At 38.6% G+C, this 22537-nt stretch overlaps 1 protein-coding gene across 1 annotated transcript in view; it reads right to left on the bottom strand.

The window, feature by feature from the left end:
- Positions 1-8108: 8108 nt before the first annotated feature.
- Positions 8109-22537, bottom strand: part of LOC124556737 (sulfide:quinone oxidoreductase, mitochondrial) — a 101206-nt gene continuing 86777 nt past the window's right edge. Inside the window, exons 7-8 of the mRNA XM_047130736.1 lie at positions 15792-16041; positions 8109-8317 (exon numbers count right to left, since the gene is read on the bottom strand). Coding sequence (XP_046986692.1) covers positions 8266-8317; positions 15792-16041 — 302 coding nt within the window. The 3' untranslated portion in view covers positions 8109-8265. The remainder of the gene's footprint in view (positions 8318-15791; positions 16042-22537) is intronic.

The raw sequence follows: 22537 nt of genomic DNA, 5'->3' as shown, positions 1-22537 counted from the left end.
CAAAAATGGAAGCAGAAGAACCATGAGTGTATGTTACAAGTGAATGTATTCCTGGTCATGTGCTTTGCATTGATTTGCAGGATATAAGAAATTATTTTACTGTAAGTAGAACATGAATCTTGATGTATAAAGTCTTGATTTGGAGGAATGAGTGCATTTTTGTTACATGGAGACATACATAGTTAAAATACACTAAATTTACACCAAAACAATTGGTAAAGTGTTACATGGATATTTTTATATACCTAAACCCATAAATTTGGCTCACAAGTATCATAATGCTTAAATTATAAACGGGTAAATCTAGATATGTCTTAATATAGTACACATGAGCAATTGATTATGCAAAACATAAAATTAACCAGCTGCCTTGAAATTTATTTTATGCTCATTCTAGCATCAATTCAAATAAAGGTAAAGCCTTCTGACAATCCAGAAGCTTTATATAAAATTGAAGGTGGTGCAGAAAATTAACCCAAAAGTACAGCAGATATTCAACACTTTGTCTTCCTCAAATACAGAGGTTGGCCATGACTGAACTGTTTAACTCTAACGACCACAATGTTTGGTTCACCATTATCCTACGTATTACTTATTGTACACAACCTTCAGGAGGAACATTACAGTGTGCAGAAATGTTTTCCTGGCAGACTGTTTTTGCATTATTGTCAGTTGTCTCATTTCACATTATTTCCTTGTGTACTAATACCCATCGGTATGTGACCTCCTCCTCCCAAGTCTGTAACCCTGCTTACATGCAATGACAAACACATCTGTGTTTGTGGTACTGAGCCTAACTGTCATTAATACCTGTTTAATAATTCTAGGCAACATGCGGAACTTTTCATAACTTACCATATCTAAAGTTAATCTGAAAGCTGATAAGTGTCCAAGGAGCATACTCATTCCAACCCTGTTTCAAAACTGGTATGTCTGCACCACATAATTTCTCTAGGGAATCCTCTGTTTAGAATGCACATGGTCTCATTGCCTTAGGATTGTTGCAAAATTGCCACACTTATTGTAGGATCATAATGATTACAAGAAAGGGCTTAGAGCACTCAAACTAAGAGATGTCTTGTCAACTTTAGAGCAAAGGCAGTGTGCTACCTGGTTCAATAATTAAAAAATATAATACTAATTTGTACACTTCACACACTGTTATTTCCAGTAGACGAAGCATGATGCTGCTGCAGCTTCTCTACTTAAGAAGGTCCTCTTTCAGCCTCACAAGACTGTTTATATCCTGTTCCAGACCCCCCTACCTCAGAAAAAAATCTGAGGAGGTACTGGGAACTGAACCCAGGTTCTTCTATACCAGAGAGAGAGAGAGAGAGAGAGAGAATATCCTTCATTTGGAAAGATACGAACTATGCTAAGTTATTGATAAATTTGATAATTCAGGAATAAAGCAGACAACTCACTGAATAGTAAAAGCGTCAATTTGTTGACAGGCACACAAAAATACTACTTTTTCCCCATTTTATTTGTGCCTACCAAAGCCTCAACTATTCTTCTATTTGGTGAGTTGTCTCCTTTACACCTAAACTATTCACTTTCTGCCAGAACTTTCCTTACAGTATCAGTGATAAAGTAGGGGGTGATACCTAGAACATGGTACCTTCTTTCCCCTATTGTAACACCCTTAAATTAGACTCCTGCGCAATCTTCTTGCTCAATACCTGCACTGCCATTTCCCCTACTACATGCGTTATGTGCCACAATTTGTCATGCCTTTATTGAAGCACTTTTGAGCTCAAAAGGTGATTTCAAATAAGAAGTGTGAAATACAGGGGTTGGGCAAAACTAAGGAAATACCACAGAAATGCTTGTATGAACATAAATGCAGATACTGGCCAAGCCTGCAAGCGGTGCTGTCGTATTTGATCATGAATGAAACCTGTTGCAAGTGTCAGTCATGGCCAGAACAGTGTTCTGTGTAGTTGTTGGAGCCAAGTGAATTCGAATGTGGGCAAATTGTTGTGCTCATGTGGTGGGTGCTTTTGTAACCAAGGTAGCTGAAGTGTGCTTCAAGAGGCACCATGTCGAAGATGTATACTGCATACAGGGAAAGTGGAGAAACATCATCTGCTAAGACACAACACAGACGAAAGTGTGTTGGGTGGTTGTGAAAGATGGAAAAATATCTAAGTCAACAGTCATTCAGACAATAGTGAACTTGAATGAACCTTTGACTCCGCACTGGAGTATGCACTGTTGTGAAAGTTCTTTACAGATCAAAACTGTGCGCTGGACAGAGACTTAAACTGGGCCTTTGCCTTTCATGAGCAATACTCTTGCTGACTGTGCTATCACATCTTCAATACTGCCAGTGAATTCCTCCGATTTTCCAAACTCAACAAGAGCACTCTCCAGCAGGACTGCAGGAAAGCTCCTGTGAAATTTCGAGAGATTGGGGGGAGGGAGGCTTATTGTTAAAATTAAAGTTGTGAGGTCAGGTAATGATTTATAACAGGAGGACTGTCTGTGAAAGCTAAGGAGCTGGTTTTGAGTCCCAGTCCTGAACACAGTTTTAGTTCAGCAGTGAAGTTAATAAACCGTTCCCTGAAGAGTCAAAAAATTTAGAACTTGAAACAGCTGTAGACAGGCTGAATTAAGAGCAAGTGGCAATAAAGCTTTGATGCATGTATCAAGCAACTAAACATTGCAGAGCCAACACATTATGACCACTGCCCACCACAAGGTCGAATGCCACCTGAGGGCATTGCAGATGTGTGATGCAGTAACAAAAGTATATAAGCAGAGCAGAGATGAATAGGGAATCATTCTAGTGACAATATAGACCATAGATGGGGAAATCCATTAACACAAATGACTTTGGTAAACAGCAGATTGTTATGACTGAAGGCCAATGAATATCCATCTGAAATAGCAAAGCTGCTCAACTGTTCATGTGCTACTGTTGTGAGTGATTGAGGAAAGTAGTTGAAGAACAGTGAAACCACGAATAGACAACAAGATGTTGGATGGCCACACCTCATGACAGAATGTGAAGGTCAGAGGCTTTCCCACTTTGTAAAGCAGGATAAATGACAGTTTCTGGCAAATTGACAACAGAATCAATGCTGGTGCAGTCACAAGTCTTTGGAGCACACTGATCAGTCCACATTGATAAACATCAGGCTCCACAGCAAGTGAGCCCTACATGTTCCACATGTAGCTGCAAGTGGGCACAGGATCATTGAGAATAGACAGTGGGTGAATGGAAATGTGTCGCCTGGTTGGAAGAATCATGTTTCTTGTTACAGCAGGTCAATAGTCAAGTAGGGATACGCGGTCACCCAGGCAAACTGCTGCTTGAAGTATGCATTCTGCCTTAGATGCAAGATGATGGTGGCAATATTGTACTATGGGGTACATCCACCTGGGAATCCAAAGGACATGTAGTAATAAAGGCACCACGCCATCTGTGGACAATGTGATCATTCTTACAGACCACCTGCATCCCCTCATGCTTCATGTTTTCCCCGACAGTGCTGGCCTTCCAAGAAGGATAACTATCTGTTTCACGAAGCCAGAATTGTGCTACACTGGTTTGTGGTGTATGGTAATAAAATCATGTTGATGTCTTTGCCACCAAATTTGGCTGATCCAAACCCAATGGAGTACATCTGTAACAGTATCAGATGCTCACTCCACGTGCCCATAAACCGCTAGCCCATTATTTACAGGAACTGCGTGACCTGTGCATAGACATCTGGTGCACATGCGTCTGGAAACCTACAAAGGGCTGGTTGAATCCATGTCACACAGAATCACTTTTGTATTCTGTTCAGAAGGTAGACCAACATGTTATTAAGCAGATGATCTAAATGTTTTGGCTCATTAGTGTATATAATACCATATTACTTTCAAGTGTTGCCATAGATCTAGAACTAATTGGGTGGAAAGATTGTTGCTGAAAACAGTGAGGCCATGATGACATCGGTGTGAGATCAAGGGAATGACCTGCACAACATTGGAAAAGTGTCTAACATGTGTTCTACCTGAGTCTCAAGTCAATATGAAAATCTCACTCTTCAGAAATATTTTTATGTTTTGTAGCTTTGTATTTTAAATAACCCTTGAATTTTTGCCGTCACATGATACATAGATTTTCTTTTGTCTATTTGTTTGTATTTTCATTTTAAAGGTTCATTCCAGTAATGCATTTTTAAGACAGTAAGCAAAGGATTCCATTTTAAATTAAATTCTCAAAAACTGTAACTCTAAAATAAGTGAAAAATGGATTAAAATACAATCTAATTAAAGACAAAAATTTCTAAATTACTGTATTGATCTGAAAACTGTTCATGCTCACTTAACAATTTACAAATTATGGCAAGTATGATAGAAATGTAAGACCTATCACCTTCTCTTTCTCCCCTGGACAAAGGACAGGCATCGGATAGCAACACTGCATGTAGAGATCTGTGAATTATCCACATTCAGTTTGGTGTTGTATGATGATCATGTTTTACAGTTTCTACAAGATCGCTTGTGCTGTGCCCAGTTGTTAGCATTTTATTTGTTGCAGTGGTGCAAGAAAAATGACTTCACTGAAAAATTTGGTACAGACAGTTCAAAGGTCTTCTTTTCTTCATATACAATTAGAAATTCTTTCTAAGAAACTGACGTTATAGATAAATAATGACATTACACTCATGTGATAGGTACCTGTACTCCAGATATGGTTCACCTCGACACGTCTTCTTCTGTAATTCAAACAAAGTCATGGTAACTTTCAATGTGAGAGAGATCATCATGAAGAGTTGTGTCTCATCCTGTTTCATCTGTCAATCTAGCAACTTAAGTGCAACACTTTGGGACACCTCACTAGACCACCATATATGCAACTTTTTTTTAAGTGGTAACTATTATTTACTTAATTGGTAACATATTTACAGAGCAGTTACAGCAAAAAAATGGAGAAATGTTTCTCCAACTTATAGATATAAAACATAACTAGAATGGCACTTGTTCTTAATATGTGAAATTGTCAAAAGCTAATGTATGGACAGCACTTTCAATTTTGTAACTGCCATTCAAGTTTATGATTCATCAATGCAGTTCTGAACACTAGAAGTGTTTTTTTCCAATAACAAGTATATGAAATAAATCCAAAGAGAAAAGTTACCATTATGGAACTGCCCATAGTATTCAGTGTTGCCTCAGTTTTTAAAAAAAATGTACAGCAAAGATAGAGCTGTCAGTAAAACAGAGCAGGCTTTTGCTTTAAGTACATGGTGGTTTACTCAAAAAAGAAAAACTTTTACTTCTGCTGCAAATGATATATATAATAGCTTAAATTTTTTGTTCGAAAACAAGTGCACATCATAGATAAATGCTGGGCATTACTGAAGCATAACAGTAGGTTAATGCAATTAGTAAACCACCCATAATGTGCTGGAGAGTCAATGGTCTGTTAATTCATTAATGCCGGCCAGAGTGGCCGTGCGGTTCTAGGCACTACAGTGTGGAACCGAGCGATCGCTATGGTCGCAGGTTCGAATCCTGCCTTGGGCATGGATGTGTGTGATGTCCTTAGGTTAGTTAGGTTTAATTAGTTCTAAGTTCTAGGCGACTGATGACCTCAGAAGTTAATTCGCATAGTGCTCAGAGCCATTTGAACCATTTGAATTCATTAACCTATATGGCTGACCTGGCAACTGACAAGCCCATTGGGTTCCCCAGTAGTCACAAGTGTGGCAGCCCATCAGGACAGACTGCGAAGCAAAATCTAGTGCAATGGATGACTAATTATGTAAAGTGTGGAAATTGTTTTGGTGGCAGTTGTGAAAGGTGTTCAGGTCTGCTTCCAATAGCAGAGAGGTGTTTTTTTTTTCAGTCCATTGGCAGGACCTATATTGACAGTGATTAGAAATTTAAGAAAGAGGTGTAGGACATTGTCATTTTTATTTTACTGTTGAATGATCATGTAAGTTTCAGATTGGACTTGTCCTTTTAGATGTGCATTCAACCATGAGTCTGATAATCCAAATTTGTGTCTTCCTCGCCAACAGTGAAATAGGCCACATAAGATTCCTGCTAGTTTAAAGCCAGTTCTCTCTGCTTCCTTTCTTGTAAATGGGAGGTTTTCTCCCCCTTTTCAATTTGACTCCTTGCCCTCTGCTCTTTTTGGTGAGGGCAACCTTAAAAGATTCAGAAGTTCACTTGTAACTACTTCTTTCAACCTTCTGAGAATTCCTATTCTGATTTGATTGTGGGAAATGTTCTGAGCACTTTCTGCTTTCAGTTATGATAGTAAAGAAATAAGGAATGAAGATTTGAATATAAATTACAAAACTCTCCATGTTACCTGTGCAATTTTTTCATAGTACAAGACACAACTTAAAAAAGAGCAAATAAATTTGTAACTTCACACATGGTACTCTTTTTGTTAATCCATCCGAGTACATTATCTAAATCTGCCTATGTTATTCTACTTCCACTTATTCCTCGGTCTTGGACCTGCACTCTTTGCAACATTATAAGAAGTCTGTTCAAAAAATTGCAGAACTTTGCACACCTTTTACTTATTGTGCATGGTCTCCTAAATACTTTGCTCCACAATTGATACACCACTCCCAAAGCCGTTCCCACTTACGGAAGATGTCTTGGTACGCCTCTAGCTGAAGGCACGAAGCACCGTCTGCGAATTTTCTTTTATCTCATCTGTCGCTGCAAATCCTCATCCATTTAATGGGGTTTTCAACTTTTTTATTTCCAAAGTCCACATGGGCCAGATCCGGGGAGAACGGAGGATGAGGCAGCACAGTGATTTCATTTTTTGTGTTATAGTCACACATGAACAAGGATGAACGTGCAGAAGCATTATCATGATGCAGAGCCATAAATTGTCTCATCACATTTTAGGCCGTTTCCTTCCCACATTTTCATGCAGGCGTCGCAACACTTCCCAATAGTACCATTGATTAACAATTCGTCACTGTGGCATGAAATTCATGGTGAACTAATACTTCAAAGTCAAAGAAAACTATCAAAGGACGTCTTGAACAAGGGTCATCTTTTATTTATTGCCAGCCATTTTTAAACCGTGTGAACCATTTGTAACACAAGAGTACGGCTTAAGCTCTGATCACCATAGGTGTCTTTCATCATAGGTTTTCTTGAGTTTCACCCAAAATTTAATGCAGACGCATTGCTCCTCTAACTCTGCCACCTCAAAATTCGCAAACTGTGCAACACAATGTTCTACTCAATACTGCAGTGAACAATAACTAACAAACAGACCTACAACAATGAAACTTCCGGCAGTTACACATGGGAGACAGGCGTGTGCAGTGATGCCAGTCACATTTCGCTCCAACACACCATTGGCGCGAAATTATGAATGTTACAGAATTTTTTGAACAGACCTCATATGTTGTGAAACAAAATAAATTCTTGACTCTCTCATATTTTTCTATTACATTTTCTATTCTGTTCATTACCAATTTATTTGATGGTCAACATATCTACTTTAAAAGAGAATAATAAAAATATGGCACATAGCCCAATATTTATTCTCTTTACTCATTGTCGAAGACCTCTCCAACCTTTCATAAAAATATTTATATTTGCTCTTTTTTTAATTATTTTCTGCTCATTTACTTTAAGTGTGTAAAGAACAAGGCAAAATTTCTATGTACCAGTATAGTTGAGATTCTGCTGGGAGAGAATGTTTTCCTGCACCATCTGACTTTGGTGTAGGTATCTGGCAAATATGTATGTACAAAAATTTTAAGTACATAAAGAACAGCTCCACCAAATGTAGCCGAATCTATTGAAGTCCAATAGAAACACAACATATATAAAGAAACCAAAGTTAGATTTCCTTCTTTTTTCAAGGGGGCAGGGTTTGTGACAATATTAAACACACTACTTGGATGATGCTACCTGGCTGAACATTTCAAAATAATCATATGCTGGGAAACTTAAGATCCAACAGAAGTGCAATACATTTTTTGAATTTTTACAGACTTTACATGCTTTCTTTGTTGGAATAAAAATAATGCATCATTGTAGGTGCAGACAGGAGAGTGAACTGAGTTTGTATTTCAACACTGGTTATTGTTATACTTTGATTCTCAATTTGAAACAAATAATGAATAATATAAATTTATTTTATTTCTCCATATTTAAAATATTTCTCATTTGTTTATGTACACTATTTACATGCTTAGAAACACTTGTTAAGTTATACGTAAGTAGGTTTCATTTCACCACCATTAAAAAATCAAGGGAGACTTTGTAAATAACCTTTCAGCCCAAGTGCAGAATCTTTCTCAGTAATGCTGGTCCATGCCAATAACCCCTGGAAAAAAGTTATAACATTTTAATGTTTTATGATTTATCTTATCAGCAATTTAATTCATGCAGTAATCTTTGCACAACTTTGAAGAAAGGGTGGAAAATAAACATGTTTATAAGACATATGTTATCTATGGCAATAAAACACAGAACAGCTTCCACTTCTCTCAGTTTAAGAGATTACACTGATATTCATGAACACATTGTGCTGTAAAGCACAATTCAAAATAAAATTTTAGCAAACAGCAATCCAAGCATTATTCCATGGCAACCATTTACAAATTTCACTCTTCAGGGTAAATTTCTCTAATACAATTCTGAACTGCCCAAATGCGACTTTTGTATTCCTGTATTGTATAAGTCTGCCTCATGAGAATGGCATTGGTGTCCTAGAACATGAAGGGTGTTCTGCTCATTGAATTCCAACCCAGAGGTGAATCAGGGAATACTGACCACTGCTGTGGAAATTTTGACAGAGCATTCAAAACAAGAGGTGTGGCATGCTCAGTGCCAGTATTATGTATGGATTGGCTCACAAAAACTGTTCTTAGGAGTTCATCTGGGAGCTGTCTGATCAGTCACAATACAGTCCTGAATTAGCTCCCAGCAGCGTCCATATTCTCTTGCACCTCAAGATATCTCTGTCCTCCAGTCATCATTTTCAAAATAATGAACAGCTGAAGATGACTGTCATAAGCTGGGTCCATTCCCAGGCAGCCGACTTCTACAGTACGACAAGTGTATCAATTCTGGTGGTAACTCCGCAAAAAAAATAGCTCAAACACTGCTGTACCTGCTGCAAACAAAGTTTTTCATGTAACTTTTTTTTTAAAAAAAGGGTAAAGGCAAACTTAAGTTCTGGGTGATCCTTGCAGAACCAACTATTAGGTTTGTGCATACGTTTGTAGGTGGTGGTGGTTTTTTTTTTTGCTGATATTTCGTTTACTATGGGTTTATTTTTCTATTGTCATTTTTTATTTATAGTTCACTATTGCTATTGAGTTACATATTGTCATTAGAGCTAGTTAGTGGAGCTGTGGGCACTAGAAAATGGAGTGCCAAGTGGAGTAATCTGAATATTTATGACCTCTTATTTATGACCTCTTCTGTTCAAGTTCAACGAGAGGTGACAGAAGCTGAGGCAGCCAGAAAAATTTGCACCATGTACGGGTATTGTTCTATTGGACACAGCATAGCAAGAAAATGGTTTTCTCATTTTAAGAAAGATTGTTTTGAAATTAGTGACTCCACACTCAGGGAGACCTTTGGAATTTGATGGAATTTAGTAACGAAATCCTAGACACAGAATGGAATATATACCGCAAGGATAGGATAAACGCCAATGGTGGAGGAGTATTTATAGCAGTAAAGAATTCAATAATATCCAGTGAAGTTATTAGCGAATGCGAATGTGAAATAATCTGGGTTAAGTTAAGTATCAAAGGTGGGTCAGATATGATAGTCGGATGCTTCTATAGACCACCTGCATCAGCAACCGTAGTAGTTGAGCGCCTCAGAGAGAACCTGCAGAACGTCGTGAAGAAGTTTCGTGATCATACTATTGTAATAGGGGGAGACTTCAATCTACCAGGTATAGAATGGGATAGTCACACAATCAGAACTGGAGCCAGGGACAGAGACTCTTGTGACATTATCCTGACTGCCTTGTCCGAGAATTACTTCGAGCAGATAGTTAGAGAACCAACTCGTGAAGCTAACGTTTTAGACCTCATAGCAACAAATAGACCGGAACTTTTCGACTCCGTGAATGTAGAAGAGGGTATCAGTGATCATAAGTCAGTGGTTGCATCAATGACTACAAGTGTAATAAGAAATGCCAAGAAAGGAAGGAAAATATATTTGCTTAACAAGAGTGATAGGGCACAAATCGCAGAATATCTGAGTGACCACCATCAAACGTTCATTTCTGAGTAAGAGGATGTGGAACAAAAATGGAAAAAATTCAGAAACATCGTCCAGTACGCCTTAGATAAGTTCGTACCGACTAAGGTCCAAAGCGAGGGGAAAGATCCACCGTGGTATAACAATCATGTACGAAAGGTACTACGGAAACAAAGAAAGCTTCATCATAGGTTTAAGAGTAGTCGAATCATAGCTGATAAGGAAAAGCTGAACGAAGCGAAAAAGAGCGTAAAGAGAGCAATGAGAGAAGCATTCAACGAATTCGAACATAAAACATTGGCAAACAATCTAAACAAGAACCCTAAAAAGTTTTGGTCATATGTAAAATCGGTAAGCGGATCTAAATCCCCTATTCAGTCACTCGTTGACCACGATGGAACCGAAACAGAGGACGACCGAAGAAAGGCAGAAATACTGAATTCAGTGTTCCGAAACTGTTTCACTGCGGAAAATCGTAACACGGTCCCTGACTTCAGCCGTCGCACGGACGCCAAAATGGAAAATATTGAAATAAACGATATCGGAATTGAAAAACAACTGCTATCACTTAGTAGCGGAAAAGCATCCGGACCAGACGAGATACCCTTAAGATTCTACAGTGATTATGCTAAAGAACTTGCCCCCTTTCTATCAGCAATTTATCGTAGATCGCTGGAAGAACGTAAAGTACCTAGCGACTGGAAGAAAGCGCAGGTCGTTCCCATTTTCAAGAAGGGTCATAAATCAGATGCGAATAATTATAGGCCTATTTCGCTTACGTCAATCGTTTGTAGAATAATGGAACATGTTTTGTGTTCTCGTATTATGACGTTCTTAGATAATACAAATCTCCTTCATCATAACCAACATGGATTCCGCAAACAGAGATCATGTGAAACTCAGCTCGCCCTATTTGCCCAAGAAATTCACAGTGCCGTAGACACTGGCGAGCAGATTGATGCCGTATTCCTGGACTTCAGGAAGGCATTTGATACGGTTCCGCACTTACGTTTAGTGAAAAAAATACGAGCTTACGGAATATCGGACCAGGTTTGTGATTGGATTCAGGATTTCCTAGAAGAAAGAACACAACATGTCATTCTTAACGGTTCAAAATCTGCAGATGTAGAGGTAATTTCGGGAGTACCGCAGGGAAGCGTGATAGGACCTTTATTGTTTACAATATACATAAATGACTTAGTTGACAACATCGGTAGCTCCGTGAGGCTATTTGCAGATGACACGGTTGTCTACAAGAAAGTAGCAACATCAGAAGACTCGTACGTACTCCAGGAGGACCTGCAGAGGATTAATGCATGGTGCGACAGCTGGCAGCTTTCCCTAAACGTAGATAAATGTAATATAATGCGCATACATAGGGGCAGAAATCCATTCCAGTACGATTATGCCATAGGTGGTAAATCATTGGAAGCGGTAACGACCGTAAAATACTTAGGAGTTACTATCCGGAGCGATCTGAAGTGGAATGATCACATAAAACAAATAGTGGGAAAAGCAGGCGCCAGGTTGAGATTCATAGGAAGAATTCTAAGAAAATGTGACTCATCGACGAAAGAAGTAGCTTACAAAACGCTTGTTCGTCCGATTCTTGAGTATTGCTCATCAGTATGGGACCCTTACCAGGTTGGATTAATAGAAGAGATAGACATGATCCAGCGAAAAGCAGCGCGATTCGTCATGGGGACATTTAGTCAGCGCGAGAGCGTTACGGAGATGCTGAACAAGCTCCAGTGGCGGACACTTCAAGAAAGGCGTTACGCAATACGGAGAGGTTTATTATCGAAATTACGAGAGAGCACACTCCGGGAAGAGATGGGCAACATATTACTACCGCCCACATATATCTCGCGTAATGATCACAACGAAAAGATCCGAGAAATTAGAGCAAATACGGAGACTTACAAGCAGTCGTTCTTCCCACGCACAATTCGTGAATGGAACAGGGAAGGGGGGATCAGATAGTGGTACAATAAGTACCCTCCGCCACACACCGTAAGGTGGCTCGCGGAGTATAGATGTAGATGTAGATGTAGATCGTTTAAACGCATTAATCCACAATGATCCACATCAGTGTACTCGAGAACTGACAAATGTGATAAACTGTGATGATTCCACCATTGTGTGACATTTGCATGCAATGGAGAAGGTTCAAAAATCAGGTGTGCGGGTACCACATGCTCTGAGCCAAAATTACAAAAATCAGTGGATGTGCATCTCTACTGGCTTGTGAACAACACTGACCATTCCTATCCTGTATCATTACTGGTGACAAGAAATGGTGTCTATGCTAACATAAGGAAAAGAAAGGAATGGTCGAGCGCAAAGAAAGCAGCAACACTCTGTGCAAAGACCTGCGCGCATCCACAAAAGGTAATATTATGCTTCTGGAGGAACAGTGATGGTATGATGTACTACAAATTGCTTTCCCCAAAATGTAACCCTCACAGCTGAAGCATTGCAGATGCAACCCAAGAAAAACTATCAAGAAGACTGCTACTCTACAATAATGCCCACCCACATTCTATTAGACTGATAAAAAACACTGTACAGGAGTTGGGGTGAGAAGTCATTGAACATCCACCTTGTTCACCTGCTCTTGTGCCCTCAGATTTTCCCTTTTTCCACACTATTGAACAACCTTTGAGGAACTTCCTCTCTGTACGAAAATGCACTCCGAACACGACTAGATGAGTTCATCATCTCAAAACCCTCATGATTTCAACAGTTACGGAATCGAGAAGTTACTCCACCATTGGCAGACTGTTGTAAATATTGAAGGATCACATATTATTAATGAAGCAAGTCTCTGTTATATGTATCTGTTGTGTTTATTTAACTTGTGGAAAAACGCTACAAACTTATACACCAACTCAATAAATACCTATTAATGTTTTCAAGTTTGGCATAAAACATAACACCTTTTATTTATTTTGATTTTTAGCCCAATATTTGAACTGTGACTAAACTACGAACTACTATACCAGGATGATATTACTGCCTTGTGCTACGTATGACAATGATTTTCTGTGCTTGTTTGTTAGCAACAATATTATCTCCTGCTACTTCCTTGAAATTATTTTTGCTGTAAAAGATTGTCATTGTCAAACATGGAATTTCTTTCATGCAATTTTCTCATAAATCTCACATTTACTACATCTCCCTTCTTAATGTACCACAAGAAAAAAAATATTACAATAGAAATGACTTCTTATATATTATTGATGTGGCTGGTGATATTCAGGGCACATACAGCCATCGAAGTTTGCTTCTCAGCAATATTCAATCCAGATGCATCAGATCATCTCATCTCATCTTCAAAAACAATCCATAACTAAAGCTGTAGTGCAATGCTGTGTACTTCCTCTATAAGGCAACTTAAACACAAGTATTGCATCCAGCCGTACTGTAGCATTCCATATCACCCATATTTTCTTTTCCCCTGATGTCACCACAAAATTTTATAACTGGTGGAATAGCATTAGAGATGTAACTGTTACTCCCTTGACACAGCATTATAATCAATGTTTAATCTCCAGTTACGTTTTGACAGGGGGTCAAATGAGCCGATTCTTGCCTATTTTCCTAAGTCCTCATACTTTGATTCTGCTCACATTCAAGCACAATTAATATCTTTATGTTTTACATTCAAATGAATGTAAAGAAAATATAAAGTATTCATTTCACGGCTCAGCTTCATTGCTAAGTTTTTTCACCACAATATACAATCGCATAGACTGACATAGGTATGAAAATGAATCTTCATTTCAGAGAGTGGTGTGAACCACAGGACTGTTGCTACACTGCAAAAAAGTAACTTGCAAAGGAGCATAAAGTAGTAGTAGTAATAATAATATTGTAATAATAATAATAACCAAAGCACATTGAAACAGTAATTAGCTCTTATTTGATACCACAATGAAAAATAATATTACTGAACGTAAGTCTAATTTATGCTGCTGCTTTTTAAAATGAACAGTAGCCTAACCACATTTTAAAACAAATACATACAGTATAGAGAGATTCTACAAAAAAGTCAAACACACACTTTGAGTAAAATATTGTATTTTTTGTTTAAATTTGTTACTACTTGATGCAATGCAGTGCAGTGACTGACACACAATACTTCTCAAACAGTATCTGCACTGTTCAAAAATTCTGTTGCCTCTTTGCATCCTGAATCAAATTTCTCCTTTCTCATGCCCTTGCAAACACAATTCCCATGTGCCTATCATTTCTTTAACACACAGTAAAATACTCAGTCTCTGTCTGTCTGTCTATGGATTCCCACAAACAATGCACATGTGAAAGGTAAGTTAAGCTCTCTCTCTCTCTCTCTCTCTCTCTCTCTCTCTCTCTCTCTCTCTCTCTCTCTCTCTCTCTCCCCCCCCCCCCCCCCCCTTTTGACATGGCTTATTTGTTTTCCTTTCCTTATTCTATCTGAGCTTGTGCTCATTTTCTGATGACTGTGTCACAGCTGAGACATTAAATGCTGATCTTACTGTTAAGTATTTTCCATTTGCACCAACAGTAAATATGTTTAAATAACAATATACAGCAGCTCCAGGACGGCTACAGCCCCGCATGTTCATAGAAGCATAATTGATCTAGCAGTTATAGTCCCTACCACTGTCCCAGCATTGAGGAGTGGTGTTGGGTGGAAAGATAAGAGGTGAAGAAAATGATGGGGGAGAGAAGCAGCAAGGAAAGCGGATAGTAATGTGGCACTGATGAGCATTTTGTGATGCTGGCAGGGGAATTGCTTGTGATATATGATAAAATGGAGGGGGGGGGGGGGGGGGGGGGAAGGGAGACAGAGGAAAAGGGAAACTGCAGGGTGGAGAGAGGAAAGTGTGATTATAGATTAATGGGTCAACGTGGACAGGTGTCAAGATATGTGTGGGACATAAGTTTGTGGAGATTGAGAATAAGAGGATTGCATTATCGAAGGATGTGTTGTAAGAACAGTTAATATACTTCGGAAGAGATGGTGTTGGACTGGGTGGGGGATAAAGTAACTGTTTTATTCATCTTCTTTATAGGAAGATAATGTGCTGCCATAATATGTCACAGGAATTATGAGTAAAAATTTGACTAACAGTGGTACATAAATACCATAGGTATCATTATTCCTGAAGTTTTCCTGGTGTATTGAGTATAAGATGTTGATGTCATCTGCTTGCAATCCTAAAACCTTATGGAATAAGCACAGAAATCCTCCCCCAATTTCATATGACACCTGTTTTGACCTGTATTTGTGCAGCAACAAATAGAAAATCTGCTGCTGGGCAGTTAGTAAAAAATATGCAGAAAGAAAAGGTAAAGCATCTGACTCATATGCAAGCTTTACTAAAAGTTTCAGTTCAAAGTTACAGAATATTTTCTTCTGTCACCATGATGAGAAAAGTGGGAGCAATACTTTCTGCAGATGACACACACACACACACACACACACACACACACACAGAGAGAGAGAGAGAGAGAGAGAGAGAGAGAGAGAGAGAGAGAGAGTGTTTAAGATACAAATCAGTTTCTCACCAACTGAAAAATACACTTACCTCAGCATCATGCTCCAATAAACAGGAGGCAACACATGTGCTTTCATCCAGTAGAACAACATCCTTTCTTTTCCTTGGTCAACTGGAAAGGTCTCCAATGGATTGCGATCATAATCAAATTCTGCCAGGATACATTTTCTTTGGCCAGTAACAAGAGGACATGATGTATACCCATCATACTCCGCTAATTTTGATTTATTTCCTTCCATAACTTGTTTCAAGTTTTTATACAACACTCCTGTCTGTGCAGCTGCAAGTAGGAAAACACACTAACTGATTCTGAAATGACAAAGTGATGTGTGTTTGCAGCAGAATTAACTTGATCCCACCATCACCCATTATTCCCAACTATATTTAAGAATAAGGTGTGAGAAACATGATTTCCAAATTTCCATCCATAAATTCTTGAACTGTATTATTAAAGATCATAATACAATAAATTTTGATAGTTTTTTTACCCTAAATGCAGTCTATTTCATATAACGTCTCAGTTCTCTTTCTCAATATTTTACTATAATTGTTTATAACGAACAGCACACATGCCTCATGAATCCCCCAAAAAGATGAACACTGTGTGCCACACCAGGACCTGAACCCAAAACCTTTTCATGAGAAAAATTCAGGAAGATACTGTTCACAAAAGACAAGGATCTCGAATCGGATCTCAGTCTGGCTCACAGCTTTAATTTGTCAGGTAGTTCCAAAACAGCACACACTCACCTGCAGACTAAGATACTCATTCTGGAAACACACCACTTTTCTAAAGTAGCAGTCAGTTGAGTTTGTATTCAGATGATTACATTTTTGTCTAATTGTGAATACTGAAGTGCATTTGCTTTATATAAATGTCAGTTTCCAGTGTGTCGTCCTGGATTTCTGAGCAATGTACAAAGGGTAGCACTAATCAGTGTCTAATGTTATCATCTTATGGCTAACACTATCAACTTAAGGAACCTCTAAGAGTACTGTTGGCACTGCCCATTACATATGGTGACTGTTGCCTTAAGACACATGCCAGGAATAGTGACATTTAACAGATGCTTGATAGTAGATAGTACGGGTCACATAAGCGTCCAATCTCACGCGTCGGCTTTGACCCGTGACGTAAGGGTGTTGTGTGTGACATCATGACGGCGCGGAGTTTGGTTTGTGAGTGTGGCGTGTTTGTAGATGTCGTCGTGTTGTGGTTTGTTGTGCTCTCTGGTGGTATGTTCTGGGTTTTCATTTGGTGTGATGTAATGGGCTCAGTTTGCTTTTGCTCATTATCCAGAATTGTTCGAGTGTCGGCTGTGTTTGTAGTGGAATTCATTTCAGTGAGTTAACGATTTTGTGTGAAGGTTAATTTAGTGTTGTTCGCTGTACATCATGTGGTAATTTTAGTAAAATTAATCGGTTGTTGTTTTTGTTCAGGAATGGATATGATGGATAAAATTAACAGTGCGCAGGTCAAGGGAAGTGTTCGATTACAATGTGTGGCTGTGTATGTTGATATTGGTATCAGGAGATGTTTGTGAGCTATATAGGCCAAGGGAAGTGTTTGATCCTAATTTATGGGATCGGGAGCTGCTGTTGAGCTATATAGGTCAAGGGAAGTGTCCGATTCCAGAAAATATTGTGTTTAGTGGTATTTGGGGAGATTTGTGAAGTCGGTTTTTTTCGTTGTTTTGTGTGGTTTTGTATGGGGGTGGGTGTCTAAATTTGTTTATATTTAGTTTGCCCCCATCCAAAAACACCCCATTTCCCACGCTTGTCCCGTTAGTGTCATTAGGATTTCTGTGGAAAGTGTGTTTGTTTTTCGATGTATTTTCGTCCTCATAATGTGTACGTACCGACTTTATATGCGCCATATTGGAATCGTGGTTTATGGTCGTTTCTGCCATTTTTGTGACGTCATGGGTCAAAGGAGACGGGCGGGCTCGGACGCTTCCGTATTAAAATAATTGAAACACAGCTATAGCACACTTTACTACAGCAGAGAGAAACTTATTCAGTTATATTTGCAGTCTATTTTTGACGTTTGCGTCTGACAGACAAGAGAACATGGTAGGAGCAGCAACTGACAGGCGCAAACGTCAAAAATAGACTTTTAAATTGACATGATTATATTGTTATGTATCAACATGTAAAAGCTCTAGCATGTTTTATGGGTCATAAGAACTAGATGCAACACTTGAAACTGAGAGTAAGTCGAAACAAGCTTGTAGTGTAAATAATTGAAGCGAAAGAAAAATAACATTGTAGCGGCTAAACTGAACTACAAATATTCCTGAATAATGTCATAATTTTTACGTCATACAAGCTGCTGGATCAATGGAGAAAAAATGCCTATTATTAAGAGAATAAGCAGCAGTTAAAGTGGTATTTATCACAATATTAATTAATGAAGAACTCTAAAATTTGTTGCAACTATGTTTCAGAACTATAAGTTCTGAGTAACTGCCCAGTAAACTTGCACTACTGACCATTAATTTCTTAAAAAGGTTCCTGCATCTTACTAGGCCTACTGTAAATGCTTCAGCACAAAAAAGAAAACATGAATACTAAGCAGGAAAGGTGGATAAAAACAGTGAAATGAAAACAAAACTCACTTTTTATTTCTCAAGCACACAAGAAAAATTTTCTTTTAACTGTTATAAAGCTTTAAACCGTTTACTGAATTTGTCTTGAACAATATCAAGTCTTTTATTACTGATGGTGTGTTTCCATTCCTTCATATACGTGTAAATCAATAGAGGTACACATTGTCTTCAAATATACTGTTCAGAAAAATGGGCCTTGCAAAATGTTATTTCCTCTGGAAACTTAAACAGTGAATAGAATGTATTCTCCAATTGTTCCTGGTGTCCACATTTATCTAAGAATGCATACAACTGACTATGAACATTTGCTACAAACGACAGTAAGCTGTCATACAATAATTTTGGGTTTAAAGCATCATATTCTTTAAAACTTGTAAATAAATGATGCTCTGTGGGTGTTGGTGAGAACGGAGTTGTTTTACAGTCACTACAGTTGGTTTCCAAGGTGTTACACCCATCTTTCGTAGAATGTAACCAGCTACATATGCAAGTGCTTGTCTGTCATTTCTTACATCAGCCCCACCACTACCAGCAGCAGCTTCATTATCAGCAAGGGCACAATATAAAGCACTTTGATCTATAATGGAATGGTGTGTTGTGGAGTAAAGAAAGTTTTCATCACTAGCTGCCTTAAATTGCTTAATGGCATGCATCTATCATCCTCACAATTACCTAGTGACTTTGTAGGTAAGGACATGTTATTGACTATAACTGTTTTCAATGCTGCTTTGAACTGAAAGCAAGTTGGGTTGGTGTTTCCAACACCATGCTGCCTCACACAACAAAATACATTCTCCACTGGGTCTTGATTGAAAGCCCTCATGCTTAAAAAATTAAAGCCATTTTTTTTAATCTGTTCCAAATGAATATCAGTGATCTTATTGTAGTTTGCCATCAACTTATGAAACTGAACATATTTGTCTTATCTCTCCCCGTGCTTAGCTCCAACACTTTCCAATTTTCCATTTCCCTTAACAGACTGTGCCACATTTCAATATGTGGGGACTCTGCAGAGAGGACATACTTGTAAGACTTGCCATCTTGTGGATAACAATAGGAACTGTTCAGTGAATCAAATAAACAATCCATCTTGTCAACAAATTCTGCAGTGTATATTGCCTCAGCAGGTAAGATATTAAATCCCACATAAGTTTCAGTTACTGCAGCAACTGTATGACTAAACTGAGCTGCAGATACCTTGACTTTCATTTTAGTAAAAGAATCCTTTAATTCAAAATGATTCCTATGTAGTTTTGGCAATGTCTTAAACATCTTCTGCTGATCCAGAAGAAAAGCCCTGTGAATATATTCAAAATTGGCCTCTTTTTTAAGCCCAAACTGTATTTTATTTCCTAGCAGAGCATTTCTAGTATTTTTTAATAGATGTGGGACATCATAAATGACTGCAATAGGTTCATCTCTGACTACAAAATGAAATGGACTGGACTCAGTAGATTTCTCACAGCAGAGTTTCTTCAGTGCTCTCTGGTTGATTGCACCCTGCTCACAAACTGTACAAACTACCTTTAGCCCTATTTCTTGCAATTGCCTTATGACATAGGTAATAAGACTTTTTAAAGTGATACTTGAAACTGAGTTGTGAGTGAAATAATAAGCGGGTCGACAGAAGTGTCCGATCCCACCCGTCGTCTTTGACCCGTGACGTAAGGGTGTTGTTGTGTGTGACGTCATGACGGCGCGGACTTTGGTTTGTGAGTGTGGCGTGTTTGTAGATGTCGTCCTCTTGTGGTTTGTTGTGCCCTCTGGTGGTATGTTCAGGGCTTTCGTTTGTGTGGTGTAATGGGCTCAGTTTGGTGTTGCTCATTATACAGAATTGTTCAAGTGTTGGCTGTGTTTGTAGTGGAATTCGTTTCAGTGAGTTAACGATTTAGTGGTTTTGTGTGGAGGTTAATTTAGTGTTGTTCACTGTAGGTCGTGTGGTAATTTAAGTAAATTAATCGGTTGTTGTTTCTGTTCAGGAATGCATATGAAGGATAAAATTAATAGCGTGCGTCTGCGAGCAATTATGAGAAATACCGCGTTGAAGCTGATAAAGTTTTTACAGCTGTTTGGGAAATGTTCGATCCCAATTTATGGGATCGCGAGTTGCTGTTGAGCTATATAGGTCAGGGGAAGTTTTCAATCCCAATTTATGGGATCAGGAGCTGCTGTTGAGCTATATAGGTCAGGGGAAGTTTTCGATCCCAATTTATGGGATCAGGAGCTGCTGTTGAGCTATATAGGTCAAGGGAAGTGTCCTATTCCAGATGATATTGTGTTTAGTGGAATTTGCGGAGTTTTGTGTTGTCGGTTTTTTTCGTCGTTTTGCGTGGTTTTGTATGGGGGTGGGTGTCTAAATTTGTTTATATTTGGTATGTCCCCACCCAAAAACCCCCAATTTCCCGCGCTTGCCCCGTTAGTGTCATTAGGCTTCTTGTGAAACGTGTGGTGTTTGTTTTTCGATGTGTTTTCGTGTTTATAATATGTACGTAACGACTTTATATGCGCCATATTGGAATCGTGGTTTATGGTCGTTTCCGCCATATTTGTGATGTCATGGGTCAAAGCAGTCGGGTGGGATCGGACGCTTCTGTATTTCCGATAGTACTCATTAGTGAAATGTGTTTAGCAAATAAGAACCACTTGAAACTGATTTCTCTCAAAAAAATGTGAAACACTTCAAACCTCATAACTGAAGCTATTCTTAAACATGGTAAAGCCCTCTCATTGAATAATAGAAAAACTGTAGAATAGAAAAAGCAGTATTAAATAGATCATAAAAACTAAGAACGATAAAGAGAACTCCAAACAACATTAGATGACATTAAAGAAAAACTGCAAGACACACAAACCAGACTACAAAGATCAATACATGGGCTACAGGAAGATTGATCTCAGATAAAGAAAGGAAGAAAATATCTAAAAGAATAAAGAAATATTGGGCAAACAGAAGGACAAAATACCCTTTAGATAAGAAACTATAATAATCACTGTATAACTGAATACAAAAACTTGTGTGAATCTTTGTATAACTGACTGGAGTGGTCCAGTGCGGGCCATAAAATTGATAATGATGATGATGATGATGATGATGATAATAATAAACAATAATAATAAAGCTCACTCGTCTCCTGCCAATATACATTCCATACAAAGGAGTAGTATAGCCTGATTAAAATTACTCGACAAGTCAGATGTTGGGAGTGTCTTCCTCCAATCGGAGCGCTCGGCATCATGCTCGTCGCTCGAGCTGTTCGCCGTTGACAAATCGCCACAACAAACGGTTAATTCTTTTCCAATTGCTTGTCTGCCGTTTATTCTTGTTGTGTCTGGATCCCGAATCCTGGGTCCAGGCTTTTATTTCGAGTTCATCACACATGATTAATACACACAAAATGATGGCAACTAAATGATGCACATTTCGAGAAACCTTTAGGGAGAGCTCGGCTCGAAACGAAAATAACCAATAGCATTTCAGGGTAGCGATATCCAATAGGATTGCTCGTTTCGAAAGAGCCGTGGCGCAGACATTTTTCTCTTTCGAAAGTTACGCACACGTGCGGTTTTGTCAGCAGATACGTATGGAATAAGTGTATTTTGCACTTACTGTTACTTTGTGCTGTGGAGTTGTCCGTGTAAGCAGTGAAATTTTTGTGTGCAACATGATTTTTCAGTGTCATGTGTGCGATAAGGTCGATCCTAAAAAAGGAAATTTGAATAGACACCTGTTTGAGGTTCATGGACTGCAAATAGAGCAGAAAAAATTGTTTGTGTGCGCCCTGTGTAATGAAAGAAGTACTTCTGAAAAGTGCCTGTTTGAACATTTACGGTCGGCACATTAAGTAGATGTGAAATGTGAAATATTACATTTTAGCACCGCTGATGAATTTCAGAAGTGGAAGGAGGAAACTGAGCAGACAACGCTCTCAAAGTTCGTCAAACGTCGTGGTTCCCATGCTAAGGTTGATTCAGAAGTTGTTTCTTATATTTGTCACCGGTCTGGGAAGTTTGTCTCTAGAGGAAAAAAACGTGCGATGTCTTAAATTGCAAGGTAGTAGTAAGATTGATGCACTGTGCCCTGCTAAGATGAGAGTAGATATGAAAAAGAATGGAACCTGCTGTGTGAAATATGTTTCAACCCATGTTGGCCACAAATCCGAGTTATGT

The sequence above is a fragment of the Schistocerca americana genome, chromosome X (genome assembly GCF_021461395.2).
Source record: "Schistocerca americana isolate TAMUIC-IGC-003095 chromosome X, iqSchAmer2.1, whole genome shotgun sequence".
Lineage (NCBI taxonomy): Eukaryota > Metazoa > Arthropoda > Insecta > Orthoptera > Acrididae > Schistocerca > Schistocerca americana.
This window is presented reverse-complemented; position numbering and strand designations above follow the sequence as displayed.